The 17,124-nt window shown below is 49.1% G+C and overlaps 2 protein-coding genes across 3 annotated transcripts; both read left to right on the top strand.

Annotated features, from left to right (window-relative positions):
• Positions 1 to 7,428: 7,428 nt before the first annotated feature.
• LOC135392583 (probable G-protein coupled receptor Mth-like 1) lies at positions 7,429 to 8,457 on the top strand. Its single transcript, XM_064623289.1, has one exon. It carries the CDS (start codon positions 7,429 to 7,431, stop codon positions 8,218 to 8,220), a length of 792 nt encoding a protein of 263 aa, XP_064479359.1. The 3' UTR covers positions 8,221 to 8,457.
• A 2,003-nt stretch (positions 8,458 to 10,460) lies between these two features.
• On the top strand, positions 10,461 to 17,033 carry LOC135392015 (uncharacterized). 2 transcript variants are annotated; one of them, XM_064622628.1, is made up of 2 exons: positions 10,461 to 11,801; positions 15,157 to 17,033. In XM_064622628.1, exons 1-2 carry the CDS (start codon positions 10,914 to 10,916, stop codon positions 16,792 to 16,794), a joined length of 2,526 nt encoding a protein of 841 aa, XP_064478698.1. In that variant the 5' UTR covers positions 10,461 to 10,913; the 3' UTR covers positions 16,795 to 17,033. The 2 variants fall into 2 exon arrangements, with proteins under 2 accessions (XP_064478698.1, XP_064478699.1); XM_064622629.1 differs by lacking the exon at positions 10,461 to 11,801 and adding an exon at positions 13,106 to 13,957.
• The last annotated feature ends 91 nt before the right edge of the window (positions 17,034 to 17,124 follow it).

Genomic DNA, 17,124 nt, shown 5'->3' with positions numbered 1-17,124 from the left:
GGCAACCCGATGTTCACAGTCTTCGTTCCGCCCGACGACGTATTGTCCGCAACCTTTCGAACTCAGCTGCACTCGATACTCGATATCCTTTTTGTTGCAGCTGCAATGCTAGATGAGCGCGCCTCGTTGAATTCGTCGAAAGTGGTGACATACTGTAGAAGCTCCTCCGTCCCCCCTTCTTTTTCCCCCTTCCCCATTTTTTCCTTTTTTTTCGGAATAGCAAGCCGGCTCTTTGCCTAGCTAACCTTTCCTTTCCTTTTTTTTAATAAACATATCCCCCCCTCCTCCGTCCTGCCGTCAGACTTCTTCATGTAAAATTTCATTTCGTATGCATGAATAAAAGAATCCGAAATCGGTATCTCACAACAGTGAGCCCCCTTGTCGCAAAAAAAGAAAAGAAAAGAAAGCATTATCGTTCTTTTTTCTAAGCAACACCGGTTGGATAGAAAAACTGCGCGAAAATCCTACACCCAATCAACAACAACAACAAAAAGTAACCTACATTGGTGAGCCTGTCTAGCTTTTGCGTCGGAAGCATAGTGCCAACAAAATTTCATTCAAGAGTCTTGTTTTTATCTGTGATTCCAGAAATTTCGAGTGACATGTTTTTGCAGGTTTTGGATGTTGCTTTTTCGGAAAACCTCCATCGCAATACAAATAAATACAATTAATACCAATAGAAACTTACGGGGCGACTCCTCAATGAAACGCAAGTCCATTGCGGGCCCATAGATTACCTGCTGTACGTCAACAAGTGCAGACCGTGCACATGAAACGCGAGAATAAGTCCCCTCTGTAGATACATGGCCGTAAACACAGAGCAAAACCTGTTGAACATACAGCTAAAGAAGCGTCAATAGAGACGAGTCGAGGGAGTTTATATAAACCTCTGACAACAACGGAGTAATCGAGGGCCCCATAAACTTCCTCCCCCCGCATTTTTTCATTAACCCATATTTCATATCAAGATGCGCGAGGACGCTGCGTGGTTTACTCACTCCAACGTCGCACTGGAGCATCCATATCCTGTTTCCAAGGGCGACGCGTCGGCACTTGACGCTTCGTCGTCCCTTTCCTTCTCCGCTTCTACGAATAAAGTCTCCTCCTTTCACGATTGCCGTTATGGTAGCTGTACGAAGAGACGCCCGAGTATCCAAGCGATGGCAGCTCCAACAACATAGCCTCCTTCTCGATCCTGTTGGTTCACTCAGGATACGGCCAAGGACTTTTCCGTTGGGGTGAAGTACATTTGAGGATAGTGCGCCTCAATATGGATGATATTGTCGTCACAGTAACGATGATCGCCGCTCACTTTGTCGCCGTTTCCACGGTGTCAGCTCCGGACGACTTTCGGGCGACGGTGTTGGGAGAGGTCACCCAGATGTTGGGTGGTTGCGTCCGTCACAGGTGCGACGACCGTCGAGATACCCTCGGAGAACCGATTTGTTCTTGCGACCCATCTTGTAATCGATACGGCGACTGTTGCATCGACGTTGCTCAAGAGGTACCGCGTGAACGCTACATGTGCACCCAGTTGGAACGTCACGGACGCTACGTTTGGACGAAAGCGTCATGTGCTGGAAGAGGAACTCGAGCACAGGCGAAATTCAAGTGCGAGGGACACTTCACAAACGACGTTCCTGCTTTGACGTACATCATCGCAGTTCCTGTCTACCACAGGGAGACTCTCTATCGAAACATCTACTGCGCGCTGTGTAACAACGGAACACGTGGGGAGATCTACCGCTGGCACAGCCGACTGGAATGGATAGGACGAGCGCCAGCGAATTTGAGTTATGGCAGGTTGTTAACGCAAATGACTTACAACGTTGAACGCCATGTTTACTGGATAGAGCTAGACGGCGTTGTGTATAATACTACGTTTCGAGCTGCTGAGTTCACGTTGGATAATTTTACGCAAGCGTTCAACACGACGGAGTGCTCGCCTGTTCTGGATACGTGTCCAGAAGGAAGTGACCCAGCGCTGGTTCGTAAATGTGAGATGTACGCTGCTTATTATACGCCGGACAATGCGGTAGATGTGTCGTACAAGAATTATCACTGCGCGCTCTGCAATGGTGTGTCCCTGGAAACGATTGAGAGGGAATGCAAGCGCAGGACGTACCTCCATGCTTTCAAACCGCCTTCAATCGTCGAAGTTCAATCTTTCGACACCGTCACACCTGAGCTGGAAGGTAGATCATACTTCCAGTTCCTGTTCGACCCGTCGATAGCTGACATCGGCTGCGACGAAAACGAAATCCGGGTACCAGGACTGAACTCTTGCCAACCGTTCCGCTGTCCGAAAGGAGCACGTTGGCATCGAAGCGGCAAGTGCATAGGTCCAGGCGGCACTCGTAGCTGCCCCTGGGTTGTATTGAAAGAACAATGGGTTACAGTCTTCCCAAACCGCTCACTGTATCTCAATTTCAGCGACGAAATTGTTGCACCGGGCGACTACGAAGCGGATAATTGGAAGGGGCACGTTCTCGTCTGTGTTTTGCATCCCGTGACAGTGGTGCTTGATCCGATACAGGAGATGATTGCTCAAGTGTGTCTAGCTCTCAGCACTGTTTGTTTGCTTCTCCTAATCGCTGTTTACATAGCCTTGCCGCAGGTTCGCGCGCGTGCAGCCGGCCGTGCGGTAGTGTGCCTCTCGATGTCGCTAGCTCTGGCGCAAGTGTTGTTCCTGGTGGGCAATGAGCTACCTCCACACACGACGTCGTGCCAGCTAGTAGCTGTCATGGAACACTTCAGTTACCTCGCTTCTTTCTTCTGGATGAACGCTTTGGCAATCGATATATGTAGGTCGCTAGCAACACACGTCTTTGACCCTGGTAGCGAGCACCTGTTCCTGTGGTACAGTGCGTACGCGTGGCTCTGCCCGATGCTCCTGGTAGGTGTCGCTGTCTTGTCGGATGTGTTCTTTAGAGACGCAGTGCTCAGTCCTAACTACGGTGGGTACGTATGCTGGATCTGTCGCCGGACAAGCTTAGTCGCGTTTTTCCTGGCCCCTGTTGCTAGCTTGCTCGTAGCCAATGCAGTTCTTTTTATAGTGACTGCACGATCCTTGCGATCTTCTTATCTCAGCGTAGCAGCCAACCGCCGAGACGACCCGGGAATCCCGTTTCTCTTATACGTGAAATTAGTCCTAACTTTTGGTTTGACTTGGATCTTTGGGTTCACGGCTGCCCTGACTTCAGTAAGGTGGCTCTGGTACCCGTTCATTGTGTTGTCAGGATTACAAGGTGTTTACTTATTTCTCTCCTTTGCATGCAAGAAAACTGTTATATGCGATCTTCAACAGCGTTTTTTTCCGAAAAAGGAGATGACATCGCAAAAAAGCTTCCCGTCAGGTTCGACAGTAGCGAATCCGTTAACGGCGAGAAAGCGACGTTGTAGTGAAAAGAAAAACAAGGAAACGGAAACCTCCGGGGACACCCAGTGCTGAGTGCCGTACAGTTGGCGTTTCTGAACCTCGAGTGTGCCTTTTCCTGGAAAGTTGACTTGACATCATGTGATCCACTGCAGGAAACCGTGTCTAGTGTCTAGTTCGGACTTCCGGGGTTACAAATCATAAATTACAACTCCTCGACTGAGAGAAATCTCCATGAATGGTTGTGTAGCGGAGCGAACTTATCCGCAGGGACCAACTTACTGCCTGGACTGGCCATTACTGGCCTTCTGCGCGTTCCTTGTCTTTACGTCATGCCTCGTCCGTGCATTCAACAGTGTCGGCTGGCGAATAAGTATAGAATATCGCGGAGGAATCGGTGACTATACCTGACCTGGACTATAGTGTCCTGCTGGATGTAGTTGCTCCTCCTCCTGATGTGCTACACATGCAAGAACTTACAGATCGCATCCAGGTGTCCCGAAAGTGCTGACTTTTGACGTGCTGTCCTGGAAAAGCTGCAAGACCATGGACAGCGCAAGAGATTGGGAGACAGAGGAGTGATACATGCGTCCTGGACCGGACACCCAGGGAATATACACGGGTGTCCTAGTCGTAGGATTCGAACACACCGCCCCAAGGAGTGCGAGAGAACTATGGTTTCGCAAACTGCTGTGCTGGGTGAGACTTCAGCGAGCTACGTGAAGTACAGATCAGAGCGATATCAACATCATTACGTGAGTAGAAGGGGGATTCGCATAGGGCCACCTAGGAGTAGTGTTTACGGTTTCGAGACGACGCTAACCACCATTATCCCCTTATATTTCCAGCACACGCAAGCGGGACACTCTACTCAACTCTTACGGGAAAATGAAATACTTACTAGAAACGAAAATACCTACACTCAAATTAACATACATGTACAATGCTGCAGTATTTGTTCTATGGCTATTACTCCTATAATTCTCCCTCTGGACATACGTACCGATCGAAATCGCCTGAACTGTGCAATTCCTTTCCTAAGAATTGACTATGGAGCACAATCGACACGTTTCCTCATCCCATCTTCCCTAAACGCCTTTGGTCCCCTTCTTAGGAATGATATTTTAGTTTTAGTGTTTTAAGCAGAAACCCTACAGAAAACCTACATCGCAATACAAAGAAATACAATGAATATCTATTGAAACTTACGGGGGGACTCCTCAATGAAACGTAAGTCGATTGCGGGCCCATGGATTACCTGCTGTACGTCAACAAGTGCAGACCGTGCACATGAAACGAGAAAATAAGTCCCCTCTATAGATATATGGCCATAAACACAGAGAGCAAAACCTGTCGAACATACAGCTAAAGAAGCGTCAATACAGACGAGTCGAGAGAGTTTAAATAAACCTCTGACAACAACGTAGTAATCGAGGACCCTATAAACTTCCTCCCCCACCCCATTTTTCCATAAACCCATATTTCCTATCAAGATCCGCGTCGTGCAATCTCGTTCTTCTGTGCCCCACTCTCACCCTTAACTCATTAACCTCATGCTTTCCTTTTAAAGTTATCTTCTGTGATCCATCTCATCATTCTTTCACCGTTTGTTAGTCATCTTTCTTTTTTTGTCATCTTTGTCTTTAACCTACCTCATCCTTCTTTCATCCTTTGTTAGCTTATCCTTTATTTCCGAATTCCTTTTCTTTTCCTTTTATTTATTTCTTATTTCTTAATTTCCTTATTTTACTTTTTTCTTATTCCTTCTTATTTCTTTATTTCTTTTCTTTCTATTTATTTCTTTTTCTTAATTTTACTTATTTATTTATTTCCGGAATAGCAAGCCGACGTCCCGTTTGGCTGACCTTTCCTCAGGTTTTTTCCCTTTTCGTCTAATAAATATATCCCCCCCCCCCACGCGAGAACCGTGCGTCAATTGCTCACTAACAACGTCACACTAGAGCATCCATATACTGTTTCCAAGGGCGACGCGTCGGCACTTGACGCTTCGTCCCTCTCATTCCCCCCTTCTACGAATAAAGTCTCCTCCCTTCACGGTTGCCGTTATGGCAGCTGCACGAAGAGACGCCTGAGCATCCAAGCGATGGCAGCTCCAACAACATAGCCTCCTTCTCGATCCTGTTGGTTCACTCAGGATACGGCCAAGGACTTTTCCATTGGGGTGAAGTACATTTGAGGATAGTGCGCCTCAATATGGATGATATTGTCGTCACAGTAACGATGATCGCCGCTCACTTTGTCGCCGTTTCCACGGTGTCAGCTCCGGACGTCTTTCGGGCGTCGGTGTTGGAAGAGGTCACCGAGATGTTGGGCGGCTACGTCCGTCACAGGTGCGATGACCGTCAAGATACCCTTGGAGAACCGATTTGTTCTTGCGACCCATCTTGTAATCGATACGGCGACTGTTGCATCGACGTTGCTCAAGAGGTACCGCGTGAACGCTACATGTGCACCCAGTTGGAACGTCACGGACGCTACGTTTGGACGAAAGCGTCATGTGCTGGAAGAGGAACTCAAGCACAAGAGAAGTTCAAGTGCGAGGGTCACTTCACAAACGACGTTCCTGCTTTGACTTACATCATCGCAGTTCCTGTCTACCACAGGGAGACTCTCTATCGAAACATCTACTGCGCGCTGTGTAACAACGGAACACGTGGGGAGATCTACCGGTGGCACAGCCGGCTGGAATGGATAGGACGTGCGCCAGCGAATTTGAGTTATGCCAAGTTGTTAACGCAAATGACCTACAACGTTGAACGCCACGTTTACTGGATAGAGCTAGACGGCGTTGTGTATAATACTACGTTTCGAGCTGCTGAGTTCACGTTGGACAATTTTACGCAAACGTTCAACACGACGGAGTGCTCGCCTGTTGTGGATACGTGTCCAGAAGGAAGTGACTCGGCGCTGGTTCGTAAATGTGAGCTGTACGCTGCTTATTATACGCCGGACAATGCGGTAGGTGTGTCGTACAAGAATTACCACTGCGCGCTCTGCAATGGTGTGCCCCTGGAAACGATTGAGAAGGAATGCAAGCGCAGGACGTACCTCCATGCTTTCAAACCGCCTTCAATCGTCGAAGTTCAATCTTTCGACAGCGTCACACCTGAGCTGGAAGGTAGATCATACTTCCAGTTCCTGTTCGACCCGTCGGTAGCCAGTGGCGTAGCCAGACCTCCAAGGTAGGGGGGGCTCGATACGAAAACTCGCCCTACTCCCCCCCCCCCCCCCCCCCGCCGCTGATCCTGGGCGCGACAACATACACATACTCGTGCACGCCGCAAAATGCGGTTACAAAAAACAGAACGAAAATAATTTATTTGGACGTGCACAATACGATTACATGTATAAGCTGTCATGTCCAATGAGGTGGTGTCACGAGATTGGAAGGATTTTGAAAAGCTCATACTTTGAAAACCATTCAAGAGTGCTGCTTAGACGCCATGAACTGTAAGAACTTTCGCGATCGTCACACTGTCACCCCCCCCCCCATATATATATATTATTTTCTCCTCGGATTTGCACGATTTCCGAGTGTCGGTCCGTGGCAGGTAGGGGGGGCTCGAGCCCCCCCTAGCCCCCCCGTGGCTACGCCACTGTCGGTAGCTGACATCGGCTGCGACGAAAACGAAATCCGGGTACCAGGACTGAACTCTTGCCAACCGTTCCGCTGTCCGAAGGGAGCCCGTTGGCATCGAAGCGGCAAGTGCATCGGTCCAGGCGGCACTCGTAGCTGCCCCTGGGTTGTATTGAAAGAACAATGGACTACCATCCTCCCAAACCGCTCACTGTATCTCAATTTCAGCGACGAAATTGTTGCTCCGGGTGACTACGAAGCGGATAATTGGAAGGGACACGTTCTCGTCTGTGTTTTGCATCCCGTGACAGTGGTGCTTGATCCGATACAGGAGATGATTGCTCAAGTGTGTCTAGCTCTCAGCACTGTTTGTTTGCTTCTCCTAATCGCTGTTTACATAGCCTTACCGCAGGTTCGCGCGCGTGCAGCCGGCCGTGCGGTAGTGTGCCTCTCGATGTCGCTAGCCCTGGCGCAAGTGTTGTTCCTGGTAGGCAATGAGCTACCTCCACACACGACGTCGTGCCAGCTAGTAGCTGTCATGGAACACTTCAGTTACCTCGCTTCTTTCTTCTGGATGAACGCTTTGGCAATCGATATATGTAGGTCGCTAGCAACACACGTCTTTGACCCTGGTAGCGAGCACCTGTTCCTGTGGTACAGTGGGTACGCGTGGCTCTGCCCGATGCTCCTGGTAGGTGTCGCTGTCTTGTCGGATGTGTTCTTTAGAGACGCAGTGCTCAGTCCTAACTACGGTGGGTACGTATGCTGGATCTGTCGCCGGACAAGCTTAGTCGCCTTTTTCCTGGCCCCTGTAGCTAGCTTGCTCGTAGCCAATGCAGTTCTTTTTATAGTGACTGCACGATCCTTGCGATCTTCCCATCTCAGCGTAGCGGCCAACCGCCGAGATGAAACGGGGATCCCGTTTCTCTTATACGTGAAATTAGTCCTAACTTTTGGTTTGACTTGGATCTTTGGGTTCACGGCTGCCCTGACTTCAGTAAGGTGGCTCTGGTACCCGTTCATTGTGTTGTCAGGATTACAAGGTGTTTACTTATTTCTCTCCTTTGCATGCAAGAAAACTGTTATATGCGATCTTCAACAGCGTTTTTTTCCGAAAAAGGAGATGACATCGCAAAAAAGCTTCCCGTCAGGTTTGACAGGAGCGAAACCGTTAGTGGCGAGAGAGCGACGTTCTAATGAAAAGAAAAACAAGAAAACGGAAACCTCCGGGGACACCCAGTGCTGAGTGCCGTGCAGTTGTCGTCTTTGTGCTTCAAGGGTGCTTTTTCCTGCTGTGTTGACTTGACATTATGCGACCCACTGCACGTAGCCTTGTCTAGTGTCTAGTTTGAACATCCGGGATTACAAATTATAAATTGCAACTCCTCGACTGAGAGAAATCTCCATGAATGGTTGTCTAGCGGAGCAAACTTATCCGCAGGAACCAACTTACTGCCTGGACTGGCCATTACTGGCCTTCTGCGTGTTCCTTGTCTCTACGTCATGCCTCGTCTGTGCATTCAACAGTGTCGGCTGGTGAATAAGTATAGAACATCGCGGAGGATTCTGGAGGATTCGTAGAGGTGACTCTACTGTCCTGACTTGCTGGAGGTAGTTGTCCCCCCCCCCCCGCCCCGATGTCCCACACATGCAAGTAGTTAGGGATAGCGTCCCGGTGTCATGGAAGTGCTGTCCTGGAAGGGCTGCAAGACCATGGACAGCGCGAAAGATTGGGAGACAGGAGTGATACATGCGTCCTGGACCGGAGACCCAGGGAATATACACTAAAGGGTGTCCTAGTCGTAGGATTCGAACACACCGCCCCAAGGAGTGCGAGAGAACTATGGTTTCGCAAACTGTTGTGCTGGGTGAGACTTCAGCGAGCTACGTGAAGTACAGATCAGAGCGATATCAACATCACTAGGTGAGTGGAAGGGGGATTCGCATAGGGCAACCTATAGGTGTACTGCTTACGGTTTCAAGACGATGCTAACCACCATTATCCCCTTATTTCCAGCACACGCAAGCGGGACACTGTACTCAGCTCTTACGGTGAAAATCAAATACTTAGTACAAACGAAAATACCTACACTCAAATTAACATACGTGTACAATGCTGCAGTATTTGTTCTATGGCTATTACTCCTATAATTCTCCTTCTGGACATACCAATCGAAATCGCCTGAACCGTACAACTCCTTTCCTAAGAATTGACTATGGAGCACAATCCACACGTTTCCTCATCTCATCTTCCCTAAACGCCTTTGTTCCCCTTCTTACGAACGATCGTTCAGTTTAAGTGTTTTAAATGATCACTTCGACAGCATCTGCTGAACAAAAACAACTAAAACAATTAAGGACACTAGAAAAAAAGAAAAAAAGAACACATTACAATAATGAATGTAACTCCTCGTAAATACTTCTTCTTTAGGTATGAGTATGCATACTTGGTATGTAGGTGTGTGCATATTATATGCATAAGAGGAAAAGTAGGCATACGTAAGCATGTACTCGTATAAATACAGGAAAGACTGCTCCCACCACGACCATCAGGAGTGGTGCTCTGTACGGTGCAGACGCCTTGTCAGACGAAATAGAACATAATATATATATATATATATATATATATATATATGAAATAAATGGGAGACAGAAGACGAAAGTAGGGGAAGTAACAAAAAAGGGGTTTATTAAAACTTAAAAATCATAAAAGTTAGGGAGCATGTCTACGTTACGGCGGAAGCTCCGCCTTCTTCGGGACAAAAGGGACCACGGGACCACGTCATTCTCAAGCCCCTTATCAGCCTCGTGGCCAAATTTAGCTCTTTTGTCCCGAAGAAGGCGGAGCTTCCGCCGTAACGTAGACATGCTCCCTAACTTTTATGATTTTTAAGTTTTAATAAACCCCTTTTTGTTACTTCCCCTACTTTCGTCTTCTGTCTCCCATTTATTTCAACTATAATTACGTAGTCGTCCGATCCAACTTTTCAAGATATATATATATATATATATAATATAATATAACATATAATATAATATAACATATAATATAATATAACATATAATATAATAATAATATAACTTATAATATGTATAAGAAATAAAACGTAAGTAGCACTTAGAACAAGTCGTCTCTGAAAGATAACATTATTATTAACATAACATTACTTACCACTAAATTTAATTTCAAATTAACAAGTGTGGCTCCTTTCCAGCACTGCCGCAAGCCTTTGACGCAGCGACAATAGTCGCTAGTGTGTGCATGGGGAGAAATCGCATTCGGCTGGACAACTTTTAATGAACGTTGACGACGTCTTCCAGAAGAGACGTGCCTAAGAAGCCGCACCTCAAACTTTTTATGAATGCGAATGCTTTGATAGTGAAAGTGTATCTTCAGAGTGTGTTTTCAGTGAAAACACACCCTGAACCGGCACACAGAGCGGACGTTTCCACGAGGATACCCGGTGCCCGAAGGGACGAACTAAATTTAGCTCACTGTACACACACTGAACCGCTCCTTCGTGCACGCCACAGTGCAGCTAAAGATAAAGTTCTGGGCGAAACATAAATACCAATTATGTCTTCCCGCCGTATAGTTCTCATCCCAGAGAGCGAACGCACACCGCTACAACGAGAGGTCTCGAAGCTCCATCAGAAAATTTCACGTTACAGCACGGCAGGAACTTCCTTATCAACCGTCACGTGTTTCCACGGGTGATACGTCGGCACTTAACGGCTTTATAGCCTAGCTTGCTCCTTCGCCGCGAACAAAGTCCGCCTCGTTCAGTATTGTGCACGGTAGCTTTACGAAGACACGCCCGAGCACAGCGATGGCAACGCCTTCCACATGATCGCCTTTACGGCACGGTGGCAAGCTCGGATCAACTTCAACCGCTGCACCATGGGATGAGACATCGCTGACAGATATTGGACCTCGACATGGGTGTCCTCGTCGCCATCGTGACCATTGTCGGCGCTCACTGCGTCGCCCTTTCTTCAACTGAGTCGAACAACCTTCAGAAGACAGTTCTACAAGAGGTCACCAAGATGATTGGAGGCTCAGTTGCTTACGAGTGCGACACCAGTGAAATTAATACAGGGTCGATGTGTTCTTGTGACCCATTTTGCAATCGATACGGCGACTGTTGCATCGGCATTGCTCAGGAAGTATCACGCGAAGAGTACAGGTGCGCCCAGTTGGAACGTCACGGGCGTTACGTTTGGATGCGAGCCTCGTGCCCAGGGCGAGAGAGACGGTCACGGGAGAAGTTCATGTGCGAAGGTACATTTACGAGCAAGTCTCACAGTTTGTCGTTCCTTGTCCATATTCCAGCTTTCCACAAGCCATCGCAAACCTTATACCGCAACGTCTACTGTGTGTTGTGCAACAAAGGACGGCTGGAAGATATTTATGACTGGCACATCCGGCTGCAGTCTGTAGGACAGGCACCGCCCGGAAATCGAACTGCGGGTCAATTGCCCGGAGTCCCAATTTATGATGTTGAACGCCGTATTTACGGCATAGAGGAAGAGGGGACTGTGTACAATTTTACGCTTCGGGCTGCCGAGTTCAGGTGGGATAACTTTTCGCAAGAGTTTAACACGACGAGGTGCTCTCCTGTTGTGCACACGTGTCCGCAAGGAAGTGATCCTCTGCTCGTTCGCAAATGTGAACTGTATGCCGCTTATTATACGCCTCACATACGCCTAAATGCGTCTTACAAGAACTATCACTGTGCGCTGTGCAATGGGGTTCCTCTCGATACGGTTGAAGGAGATTACAAGCTCGGAACTGATCTGAAGCTTCTGCGTCCACAGATAGGAACGGTAGGTAAGGAATTCGCGTTTGAGCAGGAAAGTGGATCGTACTTCCAGTTCATATTCGACCCGTCCATAGCTGATATGGGCTGCGACGAACATGAGATCAGAGTACCAGGTCTGAATTCCTGTCATCCTTTCATCTGCGAGGACGGAACACGTTGGGACCGAAGCGGCAAGTGCGTCGGACCCGACGGCGTCAGCAGTTGCCCCTGGGTTGTATTTGAAAGACAGTGGGTTACCATCCTTCCGAACCTCTCACTGTACCTCAACTTCAGCGGCGAAATAATTGGTCCCGACGACTACGACGATGAGACCTGGGAAGGATACGTCGTGGCGTGCGTGTCGCGCGCGGTCACGGTCGTACTTGATCCGACACAGGAGATTATTGCTGAAGTGTGCTTAGCGTTCAGCACTCTTTGTTTGGTTCTACTTATCGCTGTTTACGTGGCCTTGCCGCACCTTCGAGCGCGTGCAGCCGGCCGTGCCGTACTTTGCCTCTCCCTGTCACTAGCCCTTGCGCAAGCGTTGTTCCTCATAGGGAACGACCTTCCTCCGCACACGACGTCGTGCAAGGTAGTGGCCATCGTTGTACACTTCAGTTACCTGGCTTCCTTCTTCTGGATGAACGCTCTGGCAATCGATATATGTCGGTCGCTAGCAATACACGTCTTTGACACTGGTAGCGAGCACCTGTTCCTGTGGTACAGCGGGTACGCGTGGCTCTGCCCGACTGTCCTGGTAGGAGTGGCTGTCTTGTTGGATGTGCTCTTGGAAGACGCCTTGCTTCGTCCTAACTACGGCGGCAATGTGTGCTGGATCTGCAGTCCTGCGAGTTTAATCACTTTCTTTCTGGCTCCCGTGGCTGTCTTGCTCATAGCCAATGCAATACTTTTCATATGGACTGCACGATCCTTACGATCCTCCCGTCTCAGTGTAGCAGCCAACCGCCGAGATGACCCGGGAATCCCATTCCTGTTGTACGTAAAACTAGTCCTAGCGTTTGGTTTGACTTGGGCATTTGGGTTCGCGGCTGCTCTGACCTCCGCACGATGGCTTTGGTATCCGTTCATTTTCCTCTCCGGATTACAAGGGGCTTTCTTATTTATTGCCTTCGCGTGCAAAAAAACTGTCATTTGCGATCTTCGACAGCGTTATTTTCCGAAGAAGAAGGAAAAGACAGCGGGAGAAACGTCTAGTCTCCCGTCCGGTTCAACAGTAGTGCAGCCGCTGGTTGTGCGAGTGCGACCTTCTGTTGAGAAGTCGAACAAAGTAGTGAAAGACTCTGTAGAGACTAAGTGTTGAGTTCGATGTCTGAAGTGACACATGTTTGTACACGTAAATTGCAGCTGTGCTGTGCGGAAGGAAGGCCCTGGTCCCTTGCGAAGCACACTAATTCACACGTGTGCCACGCACCAATCCTAACGTGCGTACTCCCGAACGAGCCCGGACAAGATCGCTGTGAGAAAGATAAGAGCAGTTGTGAGCTTTACGACCGATAACAAAACGAACATTTTTTTCCGTGTTAGAGGAAAATTCACATGTGAGTTCGCCTTGCTGACTGCGCGTGGAAGTGGCAATGTGTCGGCGCGTGCGCGACAGCAGTCCCGGCAGTTCTTCCGGAAGGAAGACCACACAGCTTCCGTACAACGCGGATACAGATAAACACCTCTAGCTACGTCCTGCGTTTTTTTTCTCTCTCTCTCAGAAACAGCGAAGCTTTCACGCTATACGTGCAACAGGTAGCACAGATTCTCCGTAGACGAATTCATGGCCAAGGTGGCCCCCCAAAGACAGGCAAGATGTTGCGCACTCCTCTTGGAACAGTTATTGTAGCTGTGGCCGTATTGAATTTATCCTCTAGTCAGCTTGCGGCTTTCCTACCCATCGCGATACCTGGATGTCCCATTACCGGTCCTCTGTGCGTTCCTGGTATCTTGGAGGCTCCGACAGTGTGTGCTTGCGACGATCACTGCATCGTATTCGGCGACTGTTGTCCCGACGTGCTCGACGTAGGTGTTCCTCCTGGTGTGCAAGACGTACCAGAGGTGCTGGGTTGTGTCCCAGTGGCCGGAAGTGCGTTCTACGGTGTTGCAAGCTGTCGTGCTGAGTCCGAGTTCAGCGAATTGTGTGGAGTGCATAAAAGTGGATATGAGCATCTGCAGGTGAGCGAAGTGTGATGTGTGAGAGGGTCACATAACATGGAGGGTGTGGGGCATTTGTTAGCAATTTCAACTTACCTGGTTCCTCGTTTATGCGCGTCAATGCTTAGTTGATGCGGTGAAACTGTGGTCATGAATATACACTACAACCTCTGCACGTACCAGTGACCCATTGGATCAATGACTCCAGCAGTTCTTCTAATATGCCTATTTTCTCAATTTTTCCATTTTCTTTTTCACTCACTCACTCACTCTAATATGCCTAAACTGCATCTAAAATGCCATCGACTTCGTGGTCAAAAATTTGCCTTAAAGGACACTTCGCAAGGATTCGAAAAAAATTAGGTGAGCATCATACCGAACATGGACCGCTTCCTTGATGCCGAATACAACATTCGTATTCAACAACATTCATTTTGTGCGAATAATTAATTCCTAAATAATGACAATACCAAACGGAAACCAAAGTGCAAAAGTGCACAGCTGTTCCCCCGGAGGAAGATACTGTGACGTCAGCCAGCATTGTCGTCTGCTACGAAGCTTGTATTCTTCCATCTCGGTAAACGTCAGCAGTGTTGCTTTCAACGCAGTCTTGCTTCACACGGGCCGAAGCGCTCACTTCGTAATAATTGGTTCGAATAAAATCGGGGCGCTTTGGGAACGCGATATTTCGTATGTATGTTCCTAATACCCCAATCTTTGTGGTGATTTTGTTGCGGAGTCCCACTCTAACCGAGAGGTTTCATGTCGTGCGAGCACCACGAAGCCTCTGAGCGACGTGCGGACGTGGGCAGATGGAGAGAGGACAGCAAGGAGGAGTAGGAGAGAGGGTGGATAGTATGCACCCCGCGTGGACTTCAGGGAGAATTGTGCCGACATCAGCTCACGGGGTTCCCACGGAAAGCGTAAGTTAGCACAGATAGTAGAAGGATTTGAACCCACCACTTCTGAATCCTCAGCAATTAAGGCTTCGAGGCTACCACCAATCAGTGAATGATGTGTCCTCTCGGCCATGCCGCTGGTTTTTAACTGAGAGTTGTGTAAAACAAACACGGGAAACTTGGCAGAGCTCTGCACAGTGGTGGCGTTGTTCCTGTTTGCCATGGTTGATCTCACATAAGTAGTGTTTGCACAATGGGATGCTGGTATCTGCACAACCAGTAACATTTGAACTGCACTATATTGAACCCTTTCCCTTTCAGGTATTGCCAGTGTACAGCACCGGAACTTCTCGCCTCTACAGCAACTACTTCTGCGCCGCATGCCACAACGACACCAACGACCTTCTGGTATGGGCAGCGCAATACACGTGCTCCTCTTCCAACGTCACCCTACAGGACGCTCGCGACGTCATTTACAATGTTACCCACAACATATACGTCGTACGAGATAACGGCGACGAAGTCTCTTGCTTGCTTCGCATCCTTCCAACGTCTCTACCCCAAGGCTTGCGACAATGCCTCCGTGTCCATTCTGCATGCGCTCCTGACTGGCCCGCCAACGATGACGCCCAGCGTCTTTGTCGCATTTACTCATTTCCGGTCGTCGACGCTTCTACTGAAGTGATATTCAAAAATGCCCACTGCGCCCACTGCAACCACGTCGCTCTTGAGAGTCTGCACTGTGACCTTCCCACGGATACCGTGGCTCCACCTCCAGAGCCTAGACACTGGGCAGAAATCACCCTGAACTTCAATGTGCGCCAGCAATTGAACGAGTGCGACGTCTACGACCCAATCTTCCAGCGGTGCATGACGGTCGAACCGGGTGTCCACAAGAGTTGGTCCGTTCCGCGTAACGCTTGTCACGCAGACGAGATGATATTGGACCCGAAGGACGTGAAATTCGTCGGCAACACGTCGATTATTGTAGACGGCGACGTCGTTCACGATTTTCGCGAAGTCAAAATCGGAAACGAGTGGAAAATATGGGCATGCGTCCCTGAAAGACCGGGCGAACTTGACTTCAGCGCTTCCCCATCGGACACCGCATCAATTCTGTCGTACGTGTCGCTCATATGCCTGATCTTGCACTTGCTGTCCTACTCTATTTTGAGTCACCTCAGAACGCGTCAGGGCAAAGCCCTTCTCCTCGTCTCCGTTGGGCTGATATTTGAACAGATAGCGATGATCGCTGGCAAAGCTGAAACGCCGGACACTGTCCCCTGCGCTGCCGCCGCGGTTTGTTCTCACTACTTCATTCTCGTCTCGGCGTCCGCGTCCGACGTCCTGGCTTTCGACGTGTACCACGCATTCAGCAATTCTCAACTCCACGCCAGAGCCACCTGGCTTCTCGCGCGATATGCCGCCTACGCGTACCTCTGCCCGTTAGTACCGGTGCTCGTCGGCATAGTCTTGCACACGCAGCTTTGGTACAAGGATCTGTCACCGGAATACGGCGAGAACCACCCTTGTTGGTTGAGCGAACGGGGCGGAGTTTTAGCGTTCCTGATCATCCCGTGGGCAGTGGCAGTTGGTCTGGCAACGTTGATCCTCGTCGAAACGGTTCGCCGCGTGGGCAGTGCTTCGAGTGTGGAGAAGAAGACTCAGAAGTGGAGTGACCGCGCCCGGTTGCGTCGGTACATAGGGTTCGTAATAGTTTCGGGAGTCGCGTGCACGTTAGGCCTACTCGCGGTGTCCGGCCCGTTTCCCAAGCTGTGGCAGCCGTTCGCGGTGTCTCTTGCGCTTCGTGGGATCTACGTCTTCGGAGCGTTTACCTGCTCAGACCGGCGCTTTTTGAGTGCGGTGCGGGAAAAGCTACGGCAACGCCGCAGTGACGTATTGCGTGATGATGATGCGAATGTGAATACCACATCCCATAGTTCGTCAATCAAAAGTTGAGCGTGCGTTAGGGGCTGTGTTTGAGAATCGAGCTGGTGCGGTGTTACATGATTTTTCTTTCAGTGCAAGAGCTGGCTCTAGATGAACGATGCAGACGAATCTCTCACAATTTGTTTCTGCTTTGTGAATGAACGAAGGAACATAAGGAAGAAAGGACATACGAAGCTTTGTAATTGCTGATATTGCAACATTCTATTGAAATACAGTTGCTGAACGTCCATGAAAGCATATGCACCCGAGTAACTTGAACGGTGTCGTGGTTCTTTTGTGAACGGAAAACAAGTGTGACTCCAATGGTGTCGTACGCATTGTATAGGTCCAGGTGCATGG

Source organism: Ornithodoros turicata, chromosome 4 (genome assembly GCF_037126465.1).
Source record: "Ornithodoros turicata isolate Travis chromosome 4, ASM3712646v1, whole genome shotgun sequence".
Classification (NCBI taxonomy): domain Eukaryota; kingdom Metazoa; phylum Arthropoda; class Arachnida; order Ixodida; family Argasidae; genus Ornithodoros; species Ornithodoros turicata.
This window is presented reverse-complemented; position numbering and strand designations above follow the sequence as displayed.